We start from the raw sequence: 19,902 nt of genomic DNA, 5'->3' as shown, positions 1-19,902 counted from the left end.
CCATACCATCCCCAATAAATGTATAAGTTGGCGCCTGGCCTATATATATGTCTTGTTTATATCTAAGTAGTAGTATATGCATTTTGAAATCACTTACATGCTGGTATATTCCAGGTGTCCCTAAATCTATTCGGTTTCGTCTCGACACTTTCAACTTTTTAAGCACAGATCGACAGTCCATCACAATCCTAACTGATCCTCATAATCTAAGATAACAATGCATGGGGAAAGTAAAAAGTTTAGGGACGAACACGTGAAAAGTACCTTGTATATGTTGATTGATGACACTTTCCAAGCGATCCAGTCGCTCAATAATCCTTAAAGTCTCCCCTTTATCTTCTTCCAACTTTTTGTCCGGCACCGGCTCTTGCACTTTGACATAAATACTTGCAATGTAGTTGGTAACCCATCCCACGTAAAGCAGGCATATGATGTTAATCATTCCACTGAGAATCACACAAGTGGACACTAAAGTTTTGGTTTTCCTGGTGCAAAGCATCCTGAGATCCCTCCATATAGCTCCAGAACGGTGATCCAAAATAAACTGTTTTTATTTTTTTTTATAAACTGCTGCAACTTCCAGCAGCCAAGCAAGTCAGTGAATTTCCATTCAATAAAAAGAAATCTGCAAACAGCTACAACTCTTTCTTTTCCTTTGCCAGGGTCCAATTGAAATCTGAGTGATCCTTCATCAGCGCGAACTTTGAGAGAAGGGTAGCAGCATGCAAGCAGGCAGCATCGGAAGCCGCGATCCCGGTCGAGCTGGGAAACGAGAACAAGCAGCGAGGGCTTGAGTGCTAACTTTCCTCAGCTCCTTGCCGCTTCCCATCGCAGCCAACCGTAGCTCCACCTCCAGCCCAGGAGTAGCAAGAGGGGAGGACCGAAGCGCAGGACCTTGACTGACAAGAATGTACGGCCAATAGGGTGCCGTCTAAGGCGGAGCGAGTGCGATTTGCACATTTAAACCAATGGTCGTACGGAGAGGGGGCGGGATCTTGGAGGCAGCGCCTTGCCCACTTGCTCCTCGTACCTTCGGTGCACTGTTGTGGGGTGGGGGAGGACTCTCACAGGGGATCTCCGTGGTACGACGTGTTCTGCAGTAATCTTACCGGCGTTAAGTGACACGCCATTCAACAATTCAGTGTTCCACAGGTACCAGTTTAGATTTCACTTCTGCCAAATGCCATATTTGCCACCCCGTGTGCAGGGGTATAAAAGACTAGTTCTTTTCTGCATAGGAGCCAGCGAGTGCTGAGCGCGTCCCTCCCCCCATATTGTGGAAGCTTCAATATTGTGTCCAAGGAAGGGTAATTTATCACGTGTTTGACACCCCAATCATTTGGAAATGGCGCCTATGTTGTCCTGTACGGTGCTAACTAGGGGCAGTGGAACATCATTTTGCTTGGGAGCACCAGACAAACCAAGCTCTATATTTGCCTCCACCCGCCATCTCCGTGTTGCTGATGTTGTGTGGGCCAACAACTTGTAGGGCCATAGCCCCTGTGGGGGGTCCGCCCTGCTGCCTATCAGAAGACAGCGAAAAGGTAGAAATCTGAGGCTGCGAATGTGTTAACATAGGAAAGACATGCTGGATCAGACCAAGGTCCATCGCTTCAGCATCCTGTCTTTAGCAGTGCTTCTAATGTAATTCTGCAATAGGATAGGAAAGACTTAGTCTAAATGCTGATGACAGTAACTTTGAATTCTGTTTTCCCTGTGAAGCACTAGCTGATTTTAACCAATTAACTTAGCTGGTGCTCAACCTTGTATTCCTTCCCCAGCTTTAATTTTCATTGTCCTCATTCACAAAATCCCAGAGCTACCAGTACATGCTATTTTGCTTCAAATTCAAAGTCTGTTTTTTCCTTGATCTCTAGTACTGTATCAGATGGTCTCCAAATTATATAAATCTTTGTTCTGTATTCAAAGGTCTCCAGTCTCCCTCCTGATGCTCCCTTTGGGGGCCAATGCAATAAAGTGCACTAGGCTTTGCCAAAAAGGTTTTTGTGCACAACTTAACCCTGTGAGAAGCCTTGGGTTACACACCTGCCCACGCTGTATTTCAATCCATGGTAACAAGGCCAATTAACTATTTTGCACAAATGCAGAGAAGTGTACAAAAAGACTGAGGCTCCGATGCTCAAAAGCAAATGTCGTCGCTAGAGTCCATTAGTGACATACTAGCGCCCGCATTTACCTGTGCAGAATGTGTAGAGGCCCAGAGCACAGGAACAAATGAGCGTGCAGATAAACAACACAAGCAGCATGTTAATGTAGTCTTTATATTTTAAAAATGTATATCCTGCTTAACTACTAAGTGGTTTACATCAGAACATTCACAATAAAATACAGATAAAACAACATAAAATACAACATCAAATAAATCCTAATACAACATTGCCTGCACTATTGAGACTTCAAAAATTATCAGATATTAAAAGCCTGGAGAAAAAGATATGTTTTCAGATCTTTCTTAAACTGCTTCAAAGATGTACAAAATCTCTACAGTCCTGGGAGAGAATTCCTCAGTAATAGACCTGTCACAGAAAATGCACATTTTATTGTCTCTGCATAGTGAATACATCTCAAGTCCAGTACTTTTGCCAAGTACATGTTAATGTCAAGCTCATGTTAATGATGTTATTTTGTATTCCTCCCCAATGCTCAAAAAAGAGCGCCCAAAACAAAACTGCCTTACCACTGCAAAAAATACTGCCAGATCGGAGCAGGCATTAATTAGGGTGTTGGAAGAGAGGATTTCCTATAATTGTCATGTTTCTCTCATGATTCTTTCTATAAAATCTGCCGGTTTTGATTGCTTTTGGAAGCAGAAGGAAGCTCGTACAAGCAGACATATTGGCATCAGTTTCCTGCATCTAAATTTAAAGTGTGCATGCTAAAAAAAATTTTAAACGCTTATATTTAGGCCACTGAAAACAGGTGCTTCACATTTGCATTTTATGAGACACATGCGCATAGAAGCCGAGCTTACCACACATGTGCCAAACACAATCCCACCGAACTCCTTAATGCTCAATGCTATAACTGCATCTATATTTGCACTTCATTAGCGTTGAATATTAGGGCATTCTTCTGAACTGCTCCAGCAATATTTTTACAGTGCTATTCAGGATAGCACCGGAGTTTTGAGCATTGGGGCCTGAGGAACTAATGCAATAAAGTGCACTGGGCTTTGTGCAGTGGTAGTATGACAAAAGTGCACAGTTTCACAGGCACACAGATACAAAAAAGGTTGTGCACACAATCTTATCCTGCACAAAGCCTTGGGTTAGACACCAGTATATAGCATATTTAAAAACAGAAGACTGAGTTGATGCTGATTTTGTGCAGCATGGCTTTAGTGCTCAATTTTATGAGCACATAGATGCACAAAAAAAGGAGGGGGGTGCACAAACGAACCCTGCACAAAGCCTTAGGATAGATATCAGTGCTCAGCATATTAAAGGCTGACTCAATTTTTGTTTTGGTTATGGTACCAAAACTGGGCCAAAATCTGTGTTTGGTCATGTTTCGGTTTCAGCTGAAAATGCCAGTGCATTTTTGGCTAAAAATAAAACTCCCCTCCCCCCTCAATTATTCTCTGCCTGCCCCTACCCCCACCCCACCACCACCTCCAATGTGAATCCTCCCAGGCCGCTGTCCCACCGGGCATAGGCGTAGTTTGACTGTTTCATTTGGGGGGGCAAAGAATGGGCGGAGCATATTAGCATATCATTTGCATATATACATATGCAAATGAATATGCTAATATGGAGGAAGGAATTGAAATTTACAGGCAAAATATCACAGATGCACATTTCAAAAAGCTGACACATTTCAATTAATAAATTATGAATAAAATACTTTTATCTACCTTTGTTGTCTGATCATTTAGTTTTTCTATTCGCTTTGGTCCCAGTGTCTTCTGTTTTATGCAGTGTCTTCTTTCCAGTAGGCTTCCCTCTGCTCCCCACCCCTCCCAGTCCCATCCATCTCTTGCTCCTTCCCTCTGCTCCCCACCCCTCCCAGTCCCAACCATCTCTTGCTCCTTCCCTCTGCTCCCCACCCCTCCCAGTCCCATCCATCTTCTGTTCCTTCCCTCTGCTCACCATCCCTCCGTCCCATCCTGCTCCTTCCCTCTGCTGTGCCTGACCTCTCCCAATCCCATCCATCTCCTGGTCCATCCCTCTGCTCCCCACCCCTCCCAGTCCCATCCATCTTCCCTCTGCTCCCCCCCCCCCCCGCGAGGTCCAAGATCGTGACTCCGTTTACCCCCTCTCTTCCTCCCTCCCTCCGGCGCAGGCAACAGTCTTCAGCTTTTTCAGCGTTCCTGGCAGCTGTAGCGATGTACACGCTGCCTTCGGTCTGCCCCGGAAGCCTTCTCTTCAAGTTCCTGTTCCCACCTATGCGGGAACAGGAACTTGAAGAGAAGGCTTTGGGGCAGAGCCGAAGGCAGCGTGTACATCGCTACCGCTGCCAGGAATGCTGAAAAAGATTGCTGCCTGCGCCGGAGGGAGGGAGGAAGAGAGAGGGGTAGACGAACACGCTCCTCGCCGTCTGCTTGGCTTCCCTGCCCTCTCTGTCTGCGTCCCGCCTTCCTCTGACGTCAGAGGAAGGCGGGACGCAGACAGAGAGGGCAGGGAAGCCAAGCGGATGGAGAGGAGCGCGTGCCTGCATGTGTTTTTTTTTTTTAAACTAATGGCGCGGCGGCGCCTCGTCGTTGTTTGGGGGGGCATTGCCCCCCAGTCTACGCCCATGCCACCGGGCCAGCTATTCCCCCCCCTCCACCCCATCCCCCACCACCACAACCAGAAGGCCTTCCTAAGACCTACCTGTAAATGCCCTGGTGATCTAGTGGTCTCTTTTGGGCAGGAGTGATCCCCAGTTTCTCCTGTCCCCACCAGCTCCTCAGTCAAAATGGCTGCCAGGACCTCGCATGGCAGCCTAGCGAGACTGCCATAGGCGGTCCCAGCAGCCATTTTGAAATTGGAACCTGCATGGGCATAAGCAACTGGGGATTGCTTCTGCCAAGAAGAGACTAGACCATTAGGGCATTTAAAGGTAAATGGTTACCCCAGAGAGGGCTTTCAGGTGATGGGAGGGCAGTAGGAGTTGTGGTCAGGGGGGCCGGGAGGACCTGGTCTCTCATGGGGGGGGGGCAGAGGCCAGGAGGATCTGCTCTCTGCCAGGGGTGGGGGGGGGGGGGGAGGCACCATTTTCAGTTTCAGCTGTCATTTTGGCCAAAATTAAGCAGCAAATTTTGGCTGCTGATTCAGTTTCAGTCGGCCTCGAAAGCATATTAAAAACCATGGTAATGAGGCTAACTGAGTCCAGAATGTTGCACAGGGCTATATATGTTGAGGATACCATTAAATAAGTAGCATCTCCTCATCTGTTTAATATATGTTCGTCACAGATGTTTTAGTGTAAAAAGGAAATGATTTGCATTATAATAATCTTCTGTTATATCAACTAGGGCTGTACTGAATATTTGTATTCGATTAGATTTGGCCTCGAATAGCACCCCAAATACATTATTTGTATTCGGCCAAATAGTGATTTCAATTCAAATATGAATAATCCAGGGATCTAATGTGCTAAATTCTACTGAAATAAACACTTGATGTCTGATTTCACATTGTTTCTCTTATTATTTGTTACGTTAAAGCTCAATGCCCATTATTCAGTATTCATATTCAGCCAAATAATATTTTTCATTTTTCATATTTGACCAAATAGTATAATATAATATAATATCAACACTTTATTACATTGCAAATTCTCCAAATTCTCATGCAGTTTAGACTGGTTTATGTATTGCTCTTGGTGACTCTTTTTCAAACACTAGAGGTCTCTCTGGCAGTCTCTCTCTCTCATTATTCTTTACCCAGACAATACATTCTCTTTCTAGCCCCAAGCCTCTTTAGGTTCAGTTTTGCTTTCCTCTCACCAAGCAGCATTATTCTTTCCATCTTGTTCTTTAGCTGGATACTAACTATCCCCACTGGCATTGCTCAGTGATAGCTTAGTAGTTTGTAAATGAGAAAAGCAAGGTTTATTTGTGTATAATAACACTGTATAAGTATATTTTTTAAACTCATTAATGATGGTTGTTACATTTTGTTTGATGTCTTTAATGCGAGAAATAAAACATAAAGAATAGATATATGTATATAGATATATTTTTATTTGTACAAACAGAAATAGAACGCATAGGAGTAGATAAATATTAAATATGTTTAATATAATTTGTAATAAGTTCTCATTCGATTGCATTTGATTTCATAGCAGTATGATTGACGAACCAATTTTTAAGTGTAGTTGATGTGGTGGCATTGCTGGTAGATGCAGTGAATTTAGAAATTCAGCCGGATAATTTACAATGTCATTAGCATCTTGCATTGTGTTAATGGAGAAATACTCTTTAGTTTCACCTGGTAGCGTTTCTTAGACCTTGTCATTCATTTCATTGACGTTTAAGTTTTTCAGAGCTAGAATTGCTCGTTCACATAACCATTCATGGTTTTGATAATGATTTACAATGATTGGAAATATTTTTTCCTTTAAACTATTAATTTCTTCTACAATGTTGCATAAATCTGGAGTTAAAGTTATTTGTCCATCAGCATCACATTTTATTTTTCCTTCTCCTACCTCCAGAAGCTTTTTTGAAAATAGTTCAACAGATTCATTGCCTATAGATTCTGTTTGCATATTTTTGGTCAGTTTTAAACACTGCATAGAAGTCCAAAGAGTGGAGGACTTGAGGCAAGCTTTGAGTTCATCGTACTTTGTACTTTTTTGAATGACAGGCAATGTTTGACCAAAGTTACCAGAATGGACTGTAACAATTTCCTCCCATCAAATTCTCATTACTTCTCAAGTCTTGTAGGCTTCTGTTGACTGTTTCTAGACAATGCTTATGAGCCATGGTGCATTCATCCCAAACAATGAGGCTACATTGTTGTAATAATTTGGCTAGGCCTGTTCCTTTGTTTATTTGACAAACTGAGTTCTCAGTGTGAGCTAAGTTAAGAGGCAATTTAAAAGTTGAGTGAGCAGTTCGGCCTCCTTGAAGTAATGTGGTAGCTATACCAGAAGAAGCAATGGCAATAGTGATTTTGCCTTTGTTTCTAACCTCGGCTAGTAAAAGATTTATGAGAAACGTTTTGCCTGTTCCTCTTGATGCCTCAGGAAAGAAGAGACCCCCCCCCCCCCCCCCCCCCCAGTTTGTAGAACTATAGCCTGTAAAATTGAAAAATATGCATTTTTTTGGTCTGTAGTCAAGCGAGGTTCTTTTTTTTTTTAACAAAATCTTGAAGGTTTGTTTGGTCATAGCTTGTTTCTCGAATGGTTTCTCAATCTTCAGGATTCAGCAACATTCGTTTTGGTCTTGTTAGTCCAACTTCATCCCATGTCTTTCCAATCATTTGTAGACTTTTGTCTTCAATAAAGATCAATGCAATATTGAACATATTTTCTGTATAGGTGTTACGGTTTTGTAGACTATTTAAATGTATTTATTTATTAGGATTTATTAACCACTTTTATGAAGGGATTCACCCAAGCAGTGCACAGCAGGTACAGTTTAACATAAAACTTACAATTTTGTTAACAGCATAACAATAGTAAAATAACCAAGAATAAACATAAGTACAATATATGAGGTAAACTTGAAAACATAAGTACATAAGTATTGCCATTCTGGGAAAGACCAAAGATCCATTGAGCCCAGCATCCTGTTTCCAACAGTGGCCAATCCAGGTCACAAATACCTGGCAAGATCCCAAAAAACAGTAAATTGAAATCTAATAATAGAACTACTGTGAAGCAGTATCAAAAATATACACATTTAACAGTACTGGAATTCAAATACCAGAGATGTAATACAATCAGGGCCGGTCTTAGCAAGTGCGGGGCCCTATGCAGACCAAAAAAAAAAAGTCACAATTAATACCTTATACACCAATATACCAGCCATACGGAAAATGCAGATTATCAACAATATGAAGCTAGCAAGGGATCATAATATCACAATTCTCATGTAGAGCCACAAAACACCCTTTTAGAGAGAGTGTGTCATGATTTAGGCTCTACACCCTTTCCGATGTTTGGTGCCACCTTAGTAAGGCCAACACACAATCTCTCCACTGCAAAACACTATACACAAACGTGTGCAAAAACACACTCATAACCTTAACAAACCATAAACAGCACTAATTCCAAGGACAGGACGAGCTACAACCTTATGCGTGGCGTGGAAAGGCAACTGTAATTACACCGGGCTCTAAAACACCAGTGCACAACCTAGTGAAAAAAAACGAACAAAAAGGGCTGCAAACTATACGCTAGCAGAATACTGCACCTTCCTTGATCACACCTGAAAAACACATGAATGCAAAATACTGAACTGGAAAGTTACCTCAAGAAGTCAGACTCGGTATGTAGCAATACTACAAAAATTAAAACTTACATGAAAAATATCACAGATGCACATTTCCAAAAACTAACATATTCCAATTAATAAATCCTGAATAAAATAGTTTTTTCTACCTTTGTTGTCTGGTGACTTTGTTTTTCTGATCATGCTGGCTCAGTATCCGATTGTGCTGCTATCTGTCCTCTTAACTCCGTTTCCAGGGCTTCCTTTCCATTTATTTCTTTACTTTCCGCCTTTCTTCTTCATTTCTTGCCCTACATCCGTAAGTAAAAGCTGGGTCCTCCGCAGACTTGACTGTCCAGTGGATCCAGCTTCTGCCTATTTTCTATATCCATGTGCACTTTTTCTCCTCTCTTCCTTTTTCCTCACCTCATCTCCTTCCTCACTCTTCCCTCGCCTCCATCCATGTCCAGCATTTCTTCTCTCTCCTCCATCCACCCATGTCCAGCGACCCTCCTGTCCCCCCTGCCATCCATCTATATCCAGCAACCCCCCCCGTCCCCTCTGTCCTCCCCTCCATCCACCCATGTCCAGCGACCCTCCTGTCCTCCCTGCCCGCTCCTGCCATCCACCTATGTCCAGAAACCCCCTCCCCTGCCATCCACCCATGTCCAGCGACCCTCCTGTCCCCCATGCCATCCATGTCCAGCAACCCCCCCGTCCCCTATGCCCTCCCCTGCCATCCACCCATGTCCAGCGACCCTCCTGTGCCCCCTGCCCTCCCCTGCCATCCACCTATGTCCAGAAACCCCTCTCCCCTGCCACCCACCCATGTCCAGCACCCCTCCTGTCCTCCCTGCCTGCCCCTGCCATCCACCTATGTCCAGAAACCCCCTCCCCTGCCATCCACCCATGTCCAGCAACCCTCCTGTCCCCCCCCCGCCATCCATGTCCAGCAACCCCCCCTGTCCCCTATGCTCTCCCCTACCATCCACCCATGTCCAGTGACCCTCCTGTGCCCCCTGCCCTCCCCTGCCATCCACCTATGTCCAGAAACCCTCCTCCCCTCCATCCACCCCATGTCCAGCGACCCTCCTGCCCCCCTTGCCAACTGCCATCCACCTATGTCCAGTAACCCCCCTGCCCTCCACCCATGTCCCGCGACGCGAGTCTCCTCGTTCCCCTGCTGATCCCCCTCCCTCCAGCCACCTGAGACATCTCCCGTCTGCCCCCCCCCTCCCTGACCCGCCAAACGACCCTCTTCTTTCGCCTGCACCTCACCTGACCTGAGCCAGCATTTTAAAAAAAAACCTTCAAGCGGCGGTGCCGGTGCCTCGCGTCTGAGGGCAGAAAACTCGCTTCGTCGTTGGCCGGCCTTCCCTCAAGTCCCGCCCTCTGATGTAACTTCCGCAAGGGCGGGACTTGAGGGAAGGCCGGCCAACGACGAAGCGAGTTTTCTGCCCTCAGACGCGAGGCACCGGCACCGCCGCTTGAAGGTTTTTTTTTTAAATGCTGGCTCGGGTCAGGTGAGGTGCGGGCGAAAGAAGAGGGTCGTTTGGCGGGGAGGGGGGGGCAGACGGGAGATGTCTCAGGTGGCTGGAGGGAGGGGGAGCAGGAGGAGACTCGCGTCGCGGGACATGGGTGGAGGGCAGACGAGCGTGGTCGGCGAGGCAGAGGCGAGGCATGCCGCGCGGGGCCCCCTTAGGCGCGGGGCTCTATGCGGCCGCCTCGGTCGCCTCTGCCTAAGACCGGCCCTGAATACAATGTTACCATAATACTAATGATACACCTAATAAGTATGCATTAGAACATTTAACTAACATAGATATGATTCTAAATAGTTTCTACAATGCTGCTTACCATATAGTTTTGAAAGTATTGGCTTGAATATACCCTGAAGGAAAAGAGAAAGTGGGTTGATATGATACAGATGTTCAAATATTTGAAAGGTATTAATCTGCAAACAAACCTTTTCCAGAGACAGGAAGGCTGTAGAACTAGAGGACATGAATTGAGGTTGAAGAGGAGAAGACTCAGGAATAATGTCAGGAAGTATTTTTTTACATAGAGGGTGGTAGATACTTGGAATGCTCTCCCGTGGGGGTGGGGGGGGGGGTGGAGATGAAAATGGTAACAGAATTTAAAAAATGCATGGGATAAACACAAAGGAATCCTGTTTAGAAGGAATGGATCCACAGAAGCTTAGTGAAGATTGGGTGGCAACACTGGTAATTGGGAAGCAAACCCAGTGCTGGGCAGACTTCTATGGTCTGTGCCCTGAAAATGGCAAGGACAAATCAAAGACAGGTATACATATAAAGTATCACATATAATGAGTTTATCTTGTTGGGCAGACTGGATGGACCGTACAAGTCTTTATCTGCCGTCATCTACTATGTTACTGTTGGCTCATTTTCGAAAGAGAAGGATGTCCATCTTTCGACATAAATCGGAAGATGGACGTCCTTCTCCCATGGACATCCAAATCGGTGTAATCAAAACCCGATTTAGGACATCTCCAACTGCACTCCAGTGCAAGGACAGCCAAAGTTAAAGGGGGCATGTCGGAGGCGTAGAGAAGGCGGGACTTGGGCATGCCTAACACTTGAACGTCCTTGACCCATAATCGAAAAAAAACCAAGGATGTCTCTGACGAACACTTGGACGTTTTCACTCGGACGTGTTTTTATTACGCATAAGGTAAAAAAAGGTGCCCGGAATGACTAGATGACCACCAGAGGGAATCGAGGATGACCTCTGGTTACTCCCCCAGTGGTCACTTAACCCCCTCCAACCCTCAAAAAACTTCTTTAAAAATATGTCGTGCCAGCCTCTATGCCAGTCTCAGATGTCATACTCAGATCCATGTCAGCGCATGCAGGTCCCTGGAGCAGTTTTAGTGGGTACTGCAGTGCACTTCAGACAGGCAGACCCAGGCCCATACCCCCCTACCTGTACATTTGTGGAGGGAGCAGCGAGCCCTCCAAAACCCACCAGAAACCCACTGTGCCCACATCTAGGTGCCCCCTTTCACCCGTAAGTGCTATGGTAGTGGTGTACAGTTGTGGGTAGTGGGTTTTGGGGTGATTTTGGGGGGGCTCAGCATATAAGATAAGGGAGCTATGTACCTGGGAACAATTTATGAAGTCCACTGCAGTCCCCCCTAGGGTGTCCGGTTGATGTCCTGCCATGTCAGGGGGACCAGTGCACTACAAATACTGGCTCCTTCCACGCCCAAATGACTTGCATTAGGACGTTTTTGACATGGACGTCTTTGGTTTCGAAAATCGCCAAAAGTCAGAAACGTCCATATCTAGGGTATTTTCGAAACGAAAAATGGACATCCATCTTGTTTCAAATATACTGGTTTCCCCACCCCTGGATTTCACCGTTTTGCAAGGACATCCAAATTGCAACTTGGATGTCCCTTTCAAAAATGCCCCTCCACGTTACTATGAATGTAAATGTCTTCTGCTAAACTTTCTTTCTTTAAGTCCCTTAGCTGTTTTAGATTTACTATTTCACAGTAAGCTAACAGGATAGCAAATAAGGGTCATAGCTTAGATGGAGAATGTGTTGCAGGTGCTTCAGACATCGTGTTTATCTAGTGCTGGTCATCTTGCAGTAAACCTTGAGCTATACATGCCTCACAATACGTTTGTAATAGTTTTCCATCAACATTTTTTAGAGTTTCAATAGAGCCCTTTCACATAATGAAGTAGGAGATGTAGATAGAAGCACTCAGAATTATTAGGGTGTACTGTATATATACATCCAAGAGCATCACTTTTGTAAATGCCAGGATGTTCAGGTACTGGAATCCCCCGTTTCTGTCAATTAAATATTTTCTTAGCCTTGTCCCATATAAAACACTTTGTGACATCACAGTACAATAAAGTTTTTGAAATTCATCATTTTGGCTTAATTTGAAGAATGCTATGAGAGTGGTTTCAGGAGGGTGTTCCAGCCTTTGTTCAAGATTTTTGGTTTAAAGTAGACACGCTGTCCGTTCTCCAAGTGGACACTTAGATGGATGGCTGTTGGGTATCTTTCATGCACTGGAAATTGAAAAATGCACCAAATTGCCTCATTACTATTGATGTATCGACCAATTTGATACTGATCCAACTCATTAATAGTGCCATCTTTTTCTACTCCAAAAACTGCTTGATCTGAACCTTTGCTTATTTACTTAAGGATATATTTGATGGATTTTACTGAGTTGCAGAATTCTACGTTCAGATGGGACTTGAATATCCGAGAAAGTAGTGGACAATATGGTACAACCCATCTGTTATTAATTTCTACATCTTGTACTATCCTGCTACCATTGGAGCCGACTCTGGGGGTGCTATGGGTGCTTGAACACCCCCAATATTGAGAAAATTCCTTGTATGTGTCCAGGGAGGGGTTATTTCCATTGGGCTTAGCACCCCCAATAATTTTGAAAAGTTGGCTCCTATGCCTGCTACATGTGTATTTTAGCAGAATAGCCTGCTTCGTTGTCAGTAGAAAGGATAGCCATCTTGTGCCCATTTGAGTTTCAACTGAGGAGTTGTACTGTTGAAGGGAGGTGTGAGAATGGGTGAGTGTGAATGGGGGTGTGGTACTGAGGGGGTGAGAATGTGTGATTGGGGATGTACTGCTGAAGGGTGAGTGTGAGAATGAATGAGTGTGGATGGGGGTTTTCTGCTAAGGGGTGTGTGAGAATAGATGAGTGTGAGTGGGGGTGTTTTGCTGAGAGATGTGTGAGCACAGGTGAGTGTGAGTGTTTTGCTGAGAGGTGTGTGAGAACGGATAAATGTGAGTGGGGGTGTGCTATTCTGTGGTGTGTGAGTAGGGGAGTGTACTGCTAAGGGGTGAGTGTGCATGGAGGTGTGCTACTCTGGAGTTTGTGAGAACAGGTGTCAGTGGGGGTGTGGTACTGAGGAATGAGTGGGGATGTGCTATTCTAGGGTGTATGATTGGGGCTATTTCGCTGAGGAATGTGTGAGAACGGATGAGTATAGTGGGGTGTTTTGCTGAGGGGTGTGTGAGAAAGGGTGATATTGACATTGAGTTTAATACTCCCTTAACTCAGAAAATGTGGAGACTAGATCCCTACCTAACACTAACTTTTCTTTTCTTTTCCAATCAAGTTGTATAGGTTGATTTTCTTGATTACATGTTTCTTTGAATCTAGCAAGTGCTTGCCGTTTGGCTTTCACCATTTTCCTGTCAAAACGTAGCTTTCATTTCAAGGGCATATTGAAATTCAGTGTCCTGCCCGTTTTCAGGAGTGTTCTCCTGAAGTGGTATTGAATTCATACACACACACACTTCCTAGTCTGCCCCAATACTTTCTCCCTACCCTGCTCCCACCAGTCTCTGAAACTCCCTTATACTGAAATTGTTAGGGTATTAGAGAATGAGAGAGGGACAACTGCACAGCTGCTGTCCTTTTTCTCCCCACCAGTCTCTGAGCCCTCACCTTGTCCTAAGCAGTTTGTCGCTTAGCAACAGCAAGAAAGAACTTTCCAACCTGCAGCCTATTAATTTAATGGATGGAAGTATTGCTCCCCTCCCCTGAGTGCCCCCCCCCCCCCCCCCGTGAACTGAATCATTTCAAACTACACAATAACCTCGACAATGGTGGGTAGAGTCTGCATAGCAAAAATGGGGTAGAGAGGGCCCAATGTCAAGAGATCAGTCACCACGCATAAGGGTAAGATGCCCCAGAAAACCTTTATTAGGACCCAACATGGTCCGTGTTTCAGCTATATCGGCCTTCTTCAGGGGTGAATCTATGGATGTACGGTGATATATCGACTGATGGAGCATTTAATGATCATTAATAAGAATCACAAAAACCAGAGAGAACAAAAGAACAGCCAACCGATCAGCAAACACCATGTGACAAGGCATGCCAGGTTTGGTGGCTGTAGCTCTTCGGGGGCCGAGGAGTTTGGACATGGTCAAACAAACAAATATATGCATCTGCTTTATATATATACTAGTAAAAAAGGCCCGTTTCTAACACAATTGAAACTGGCGCTAGCAAGGTTTTCCTCGGAGTGCGTATGTTTGAGCGGGTGTGTGTGAGAGTGACTGTGTGAGAGAGAGTGAATCTGCAAGTGTGTGTGTGTGACAGAGAGAGTGAGACTGGGTGCGAGTGTGTGAAAGAGTGTGTGTGCCAGGGGCCCCTCCCTCCCACCCAGTTCCAGTGTACCCCTTCCTCCGAGTTCCAGGGTCGTCGTTCCCCCTCCCTCTCTCCCTCTGAGTTCCAGGGTCGTTCCCTTCCCCCTTTTTTTTAAAGTTTTTGTACAGGTGGTGCATTCCCCCCTCTCGTCCCCTCCTCCAAGTTCCAGACCCCCCCCCCCCCTCCCTGTGAAGAAAGTTACAGACACAGGCAGGCAGACGCATAGAATGTTGGAGGTGAGAATTATTATATAGGATAGATAGATTAACCAACAGCAATTGAAGTGTTAGAATAATCTGCTGTTTCACTGATAATTGTAATAAAATCAAGTGGAATTAAGGGTCAAAATGCAGTATCTTGGAATTAAAGAAAGTATAACTATCTATCTTTAGGCACACACACACACATCTATAGATGCAGATATAGAAAGGTATCAGTGCCTGAGACAGTTCAGATAAATACAAACACTGTATGATGATGGACTCAAGATGACAAGATCCCCATGAGTGTGCATAATAAAACAGCCTTAGGAGGAGAACATGTTTTCATAGAATATTAAGTGCTGTCACCACCACCAGTTGATAAGATCTTTTTGTTTTCATAAAATGGGCTCCAAGAAGTCTCCAGGAACCTCCTCCAGTACATCGCCGCTCCCCTCCCCTGCTCCATTTCCCTGTTGAGGCCTATAGTGCATGGTTGTTAAGCCAAGGTGTTGTTTGAATGGATGTCGCTAAAGCCCAGAAGCGGCAGGAAATTATACTTTCAACCTATTAATATATACACTGCTATGTATTTGGGGACTAGGGCATCTGAGCATGAGAACAGTGGTTAATCATGTACTGTAGAAACGATAATATCTGTTTACATTATATTTTATGCTTTGCAAGTTCTTGTACTACATCAAGTAAAATACTTTTGAAGCAAAGATATGACACACTGTGCTAACATATAACCCTAGCAGTAACATTCTATATCTATACTTAGATACATTGTGGCAGACAAGAAGCAAACCATGTGCAAATATTTTCACAGTGTGCAGGGAACATTTTTGCTAAACCATAAAGCAATAGGAATGGGCTGGCATTTGCAATGAAATGGAAAATGGGAACAACATATATTATTATTGAATGAAAATGAACAGAAAAAAGACACACATTTTTTTGCTTTTTCATTTGTGATTATACTGTGCACTGTTTCAAAATGTTCAGGTTGCCCATCCCTATAAAGCACCCCAAGTGTTCTGTGAATGAAATTCCTCAACTAACTCGTACCCTATGACAGGCTTCCCAGATCAGCAGCTGGACAGTTCTACAGCAGGAGAGGGGGAAGGAGGGAAGGAACATATGTGCACCATACCTTTTTTTAAAAGTAAAAACCTAGGGGTCCTTTTATCAAACCGCAATAAAAAGTGACCTTGGCGCATCCTCTCGTGGGTTATTCCTGTGCGCTAAGGCCATCTGCCGGGGTAAAATGGCAGATTTTTTTATATTAATGGACAGGGCCGTGCCTAGGGTCTCTGGCGCCCCCCTGCAGACTATCAATTGGCGCCCCCCCCCCCCCGTGAAAATGATCACGCCCCCCCCATGAAAATGATCGCTCACCACTTGCCACACTGAAAGGAATTGTCAGCAATATTCTTAGAAACAAATTGGTATACATTGCAAAATAAGATAGCAGATGTAAATTCTCAAAGTGGACATATTCCAAATGCTAAAATGAAAATAAAATGATTTTTTTTCTACCTTTGTTGTCTGGTGACTTTCTTTTTTCAATCATGCTGGTCCAGTATCTGATTCTGCTGCTATCTGTCCTCTTAACTCCATTTCCAGGGCTTCCTTTCCATTTATTTCTTTACTTTTCTCCTTTCTTCTTCATTTCTTGCTCTATATCCATTTCCAGCAATTTCTCCTCTCTCCCTGGGTCCTGCCCTCCCATCCATGTCCATTCTTGTCCCTCTCTGCCCTTCCCTCCTCCATCCATAGCCAGCAATCCTCCTCTCTCCCCTCCCCTCCATTTCCAGCAATTTGTCCTCTCCCTGGGCCCCCATGTCCATCCTTGTCCCTCTCTGCCCTTCCCTCCTCCATCCATAGCCAGCAATCCTCTCGCCCCTCCCCTTCCAGCAATTTGTCCTCTCCCTGGGCCCTGCCCTCCCATCGATGCCTCTCTGCCCTCCCATCCATGCCTCTCTGCCCTTCCCTCCGCGCCCTGGGGCCTTTAAATCTTTTACTTCTGGTCGCAGCAGCGTCAGTGAAAGCGGAGCGCTGCCGACATCTCCCTTCCCTTTGCGCTCTTGGTTCCCTCAGTGTCCGCCTTCTTCTGACGTCAGAAGAAGGCGGGACACTGAGGGAACCAACGAGTGCAAGGGAAGGGAGACGTCGGCAGCAGTGGCGTAGCTAGGGTAGTTGACACCCGGGGCCGGTCATTTTTTTAACACCCCCCCCCCCCCCCCAAATCCAGTACTAGGCAAAACACGACCTATAGAGCAATTTTACCATACCATAAGCAGTCGTTTCTATGAGTCACACAAGGAAAAGGAAAGCATCTTAAGCACTACAGTGAGCACTAGAACATCAATTCACCTATTGTAAAACGAAACCAGACAGAATAGTACAGATCGTCGATCCTGCACAGTCAATGCCAACTGAAAGCCATGTCTTTTTCACAAACAGATACACCCTAATCCACTATAGAATAAGTAATCATAAACTTTCTATTTAGACAAAAATTAAACTGAACCCCCAATGCCAGACTCTGCATACAATGCAACGCCACAGAAACAGAAAATGTCTCCTAGTACTGTGCAAAATATAAAGACAGCAGATGTAAATTTGAAAAAACTAACAAATACCAATCATCACTTTACAAATTAACAAATAGAAATAAAACAAATACAGAAAATAAAATAATACCATTTTATTGGACTAATACATTTAACTTCCAGACGCCAAAATCTCCTTCCTCAGGTCAATACAGTATAGTGCTGTTACAGTATCCTATCCTGATCTGAGGAAGGGGGTTTTGTTCTCTGAAAGTTAAGTCAAAATGTATTAAAATTAGTCCAATAAAAAGATTACCTTATTTACATGTTCTATTTATAAACATTTATTAACACAGCTAAAATACTATATCCTAAAGCAAAATAATAAAAATATATATTTACAGTTTGTTGTCTTTGGTTTCTGCTTTCCTCATCTTCTTTTCACCGTCTTCCTTCCATCCAGCATCTGTCTTCGCTCTCTCTCTGCCATCCAGTGTCTGCCCTCTCTAATGTGCCTTCCATCCACCATCTGCCCCAGTCTGCCATCTCTCTCTCCCCCTTCCATCCACCATCTGCCCTCTCTCTCTCCTTTCCCTCCAGCATTTGCCCTCTATCTCTGCCCCTTCCATCCACTGTCTGCTCTTTCACTCCCTTCTATCCACTGTCTGCCCTTTCTCTCTGCTCCTTCGATTCACCATTTGCCCTCTCTTTCCCCCTCCCATCCATTCAGGATCTGCCCTCCCTCTCACTCCCCGTTCCATCCAGGATCTATCCCCCCTCTCTCAATGCCCCCTCTTTTCGGCTCCCAGTTCCCACCTGCGGCTGCCCCTAGTTCCAGATCCATTGATTCTCCCATCCACCTCTGCCCCAGGCATGACCCCATTCTCCCTCCTGCTCACTTTTCAGACCCCAGTTCCAGATCCATGCCCCTTCTCCCATCTGTCTCCCACCCAGTCCCTTCTGCCCATCCAAGTCCCCCTCACCCCATCTGTCTCCCACCCAGTCCCTTCTGCTATCCAAGTGCCCCCACCCTCACCCCATGTCTCCCACCCAGTCCCTTCTGCCCATCCGAGTCCCCCTCACCCCATCTGTCTCCCACCCAGTCCCTTCTGCTATCCAAGTGCCCCGCACCCTCACCCCATCATATGTCTCCCACCCAGTCCCTTCTGCCCATCCGAGTCCCCCTCACCCCATCTGTCTCCCACCTAGTCCCTTCTGCTATCCAAGTGCCCCCCACCCTCACCCCATCTGTCTCCCACCCAGTCCCTTCTGCCCATCCGAGTCCCCCTCACCCCATCTGGCTCCCACCCAGTCCCTTCTGCTATCCAAGTGCCCCTCACTCTCACCCCATCTGTCTCCCACCCAGTCCCTTCTGCCCATCCGAGTCCCCCTCACCCCATCTTTCTCCCACCCAGTCCCTTCTGCTATCCAAGTGCCCCCCACCCTCACCCCATCTGTCTCCCACCCAGTCCCTTCTGCCCATCCGAGTCCCCCTCACCCCATCTGGCTCCCACCCAGTCCCTTCTGCTATCCAAGTGCCCCCCACCCTCACCCCATCTGGCTCCCACCCAGTCCCTTCTGCCCATCCGAGTCCCCCTCACCCCATCTGTCTCCCACCCAGTCCCTTCTGCTATCCGAGTCCCCCCCACCTTCACCCCATCTGTCCCCCACCCTCACCCTGCCTCGTCTTCTCCCTGCCACCCGGTCTTTAAAAATAAATTGCCGACGCGATAGGGAGCGCAGCACCTCGTGTGCAAGTAAAAGAAGCGGATCCGATCATCTCATTGGGCCTTCCTTCACTGTCCCGCCCTAGAGGAAATAGGAAGTTGCGTCAGAGGAGGGCGGGACAGTGAGGGAAGGCCCAATGAGATGATCGGATCCGCTTCTTTTACTTGCACACGAGGTGCTGCGCTCGCTATTCGCGTCGGCAATTTATTTTTAAAGGGCTGGTGCGGGGGAGGGGCTGCCAGGAAGAAGAGCAGCGGGAGCGGCGGCACCCCCCTTTCTGATGACACTCGGGGCGGACCGCCCCCACCGCCCCGCCCTTGCTGGTCGGCAGCGCTTTCACTGACGCTGCTGCGACCCAGGTAAAATATTTAAAGGCCTTTGCGGCGAGGGTAAGCACCGCGGCGGCGCCCTCCAGAGGTGGGCGCCCCCCTGCGGCGCTTACCTCGCTTACCGCATCGGCACGGCCCTGTTAATGGACACTTGCGAGCTTTCCCATTTGTGCATGAGCCCCTACTGCCACTCATTTTGTAGGCAGTATGGGGTCATGCACTAACCATGTGCTAATCAGATAGCATGCGGCAATGTAGCTGCGCCAACCGATTAGCACAGAATATCCTGCTCTCCACCCCCCAGACCCGCCCCTAGTGCTGATCTGAAAATGACCACAGATCGCCTGAGCATGCCCCGTGGTAAGGCAGTTTTAGCTGCAGTAAGCATGTGTTAGTGCTTACCGCAGCTTAGTAAAAAGAACCCCTAGTTTGCTACAAAATACTTTTTTTTATAAGATGCTACATTTTATTGATTGTGTCTTTTACTGTGCAAGGAGGTCACAGGTTTTGCTTGCAAGAATCTACTTAC

General features: G+C 46.0%; 1 protein-coding gene across 1 annotated transcript in view; it reads right to left on the bottom strand.

Moving 5' to 3' along the window:
- Positions 1–830, bottom strand: part of GALNT18 (polypeptide N-acetylgalactosaminyltransferase 18) — a 726,672-nt gene extending 725,842 nt beyond the window's left edge. The window contains exon 1 of the mRNA XM_030200982.1: positions 265–830. Coding sequence (XP_030056842.1) covers positions 265–499 — 235 coding nt within the window. The 5' untranslated portion in view covers positions 500–830. The remainder of the gene's footprint in view (positions 1–264) is intronic.
- Positions 831–19,902: the final 19,072 nt, after the last annotated feature.

The sequence above is a fragment of the Microcaecilia unicolor genome, chromosome 4 (assembly GCF_901765095.1).
Source record: "Microcaecilia unicolor chromosome 4, aMicUni1.1, whole genome shotgun sequence".
NCBI classification, from domain to species: Eukaryota; Metazoa; Chordata; class Amphibia; order Gymnophiona; family Siphonopidae; genus Microcaecilia; species Microcaecilia unicolor.
This window is presented reverse-complemented; position numbering and strand designations above follow the sequence as displayed.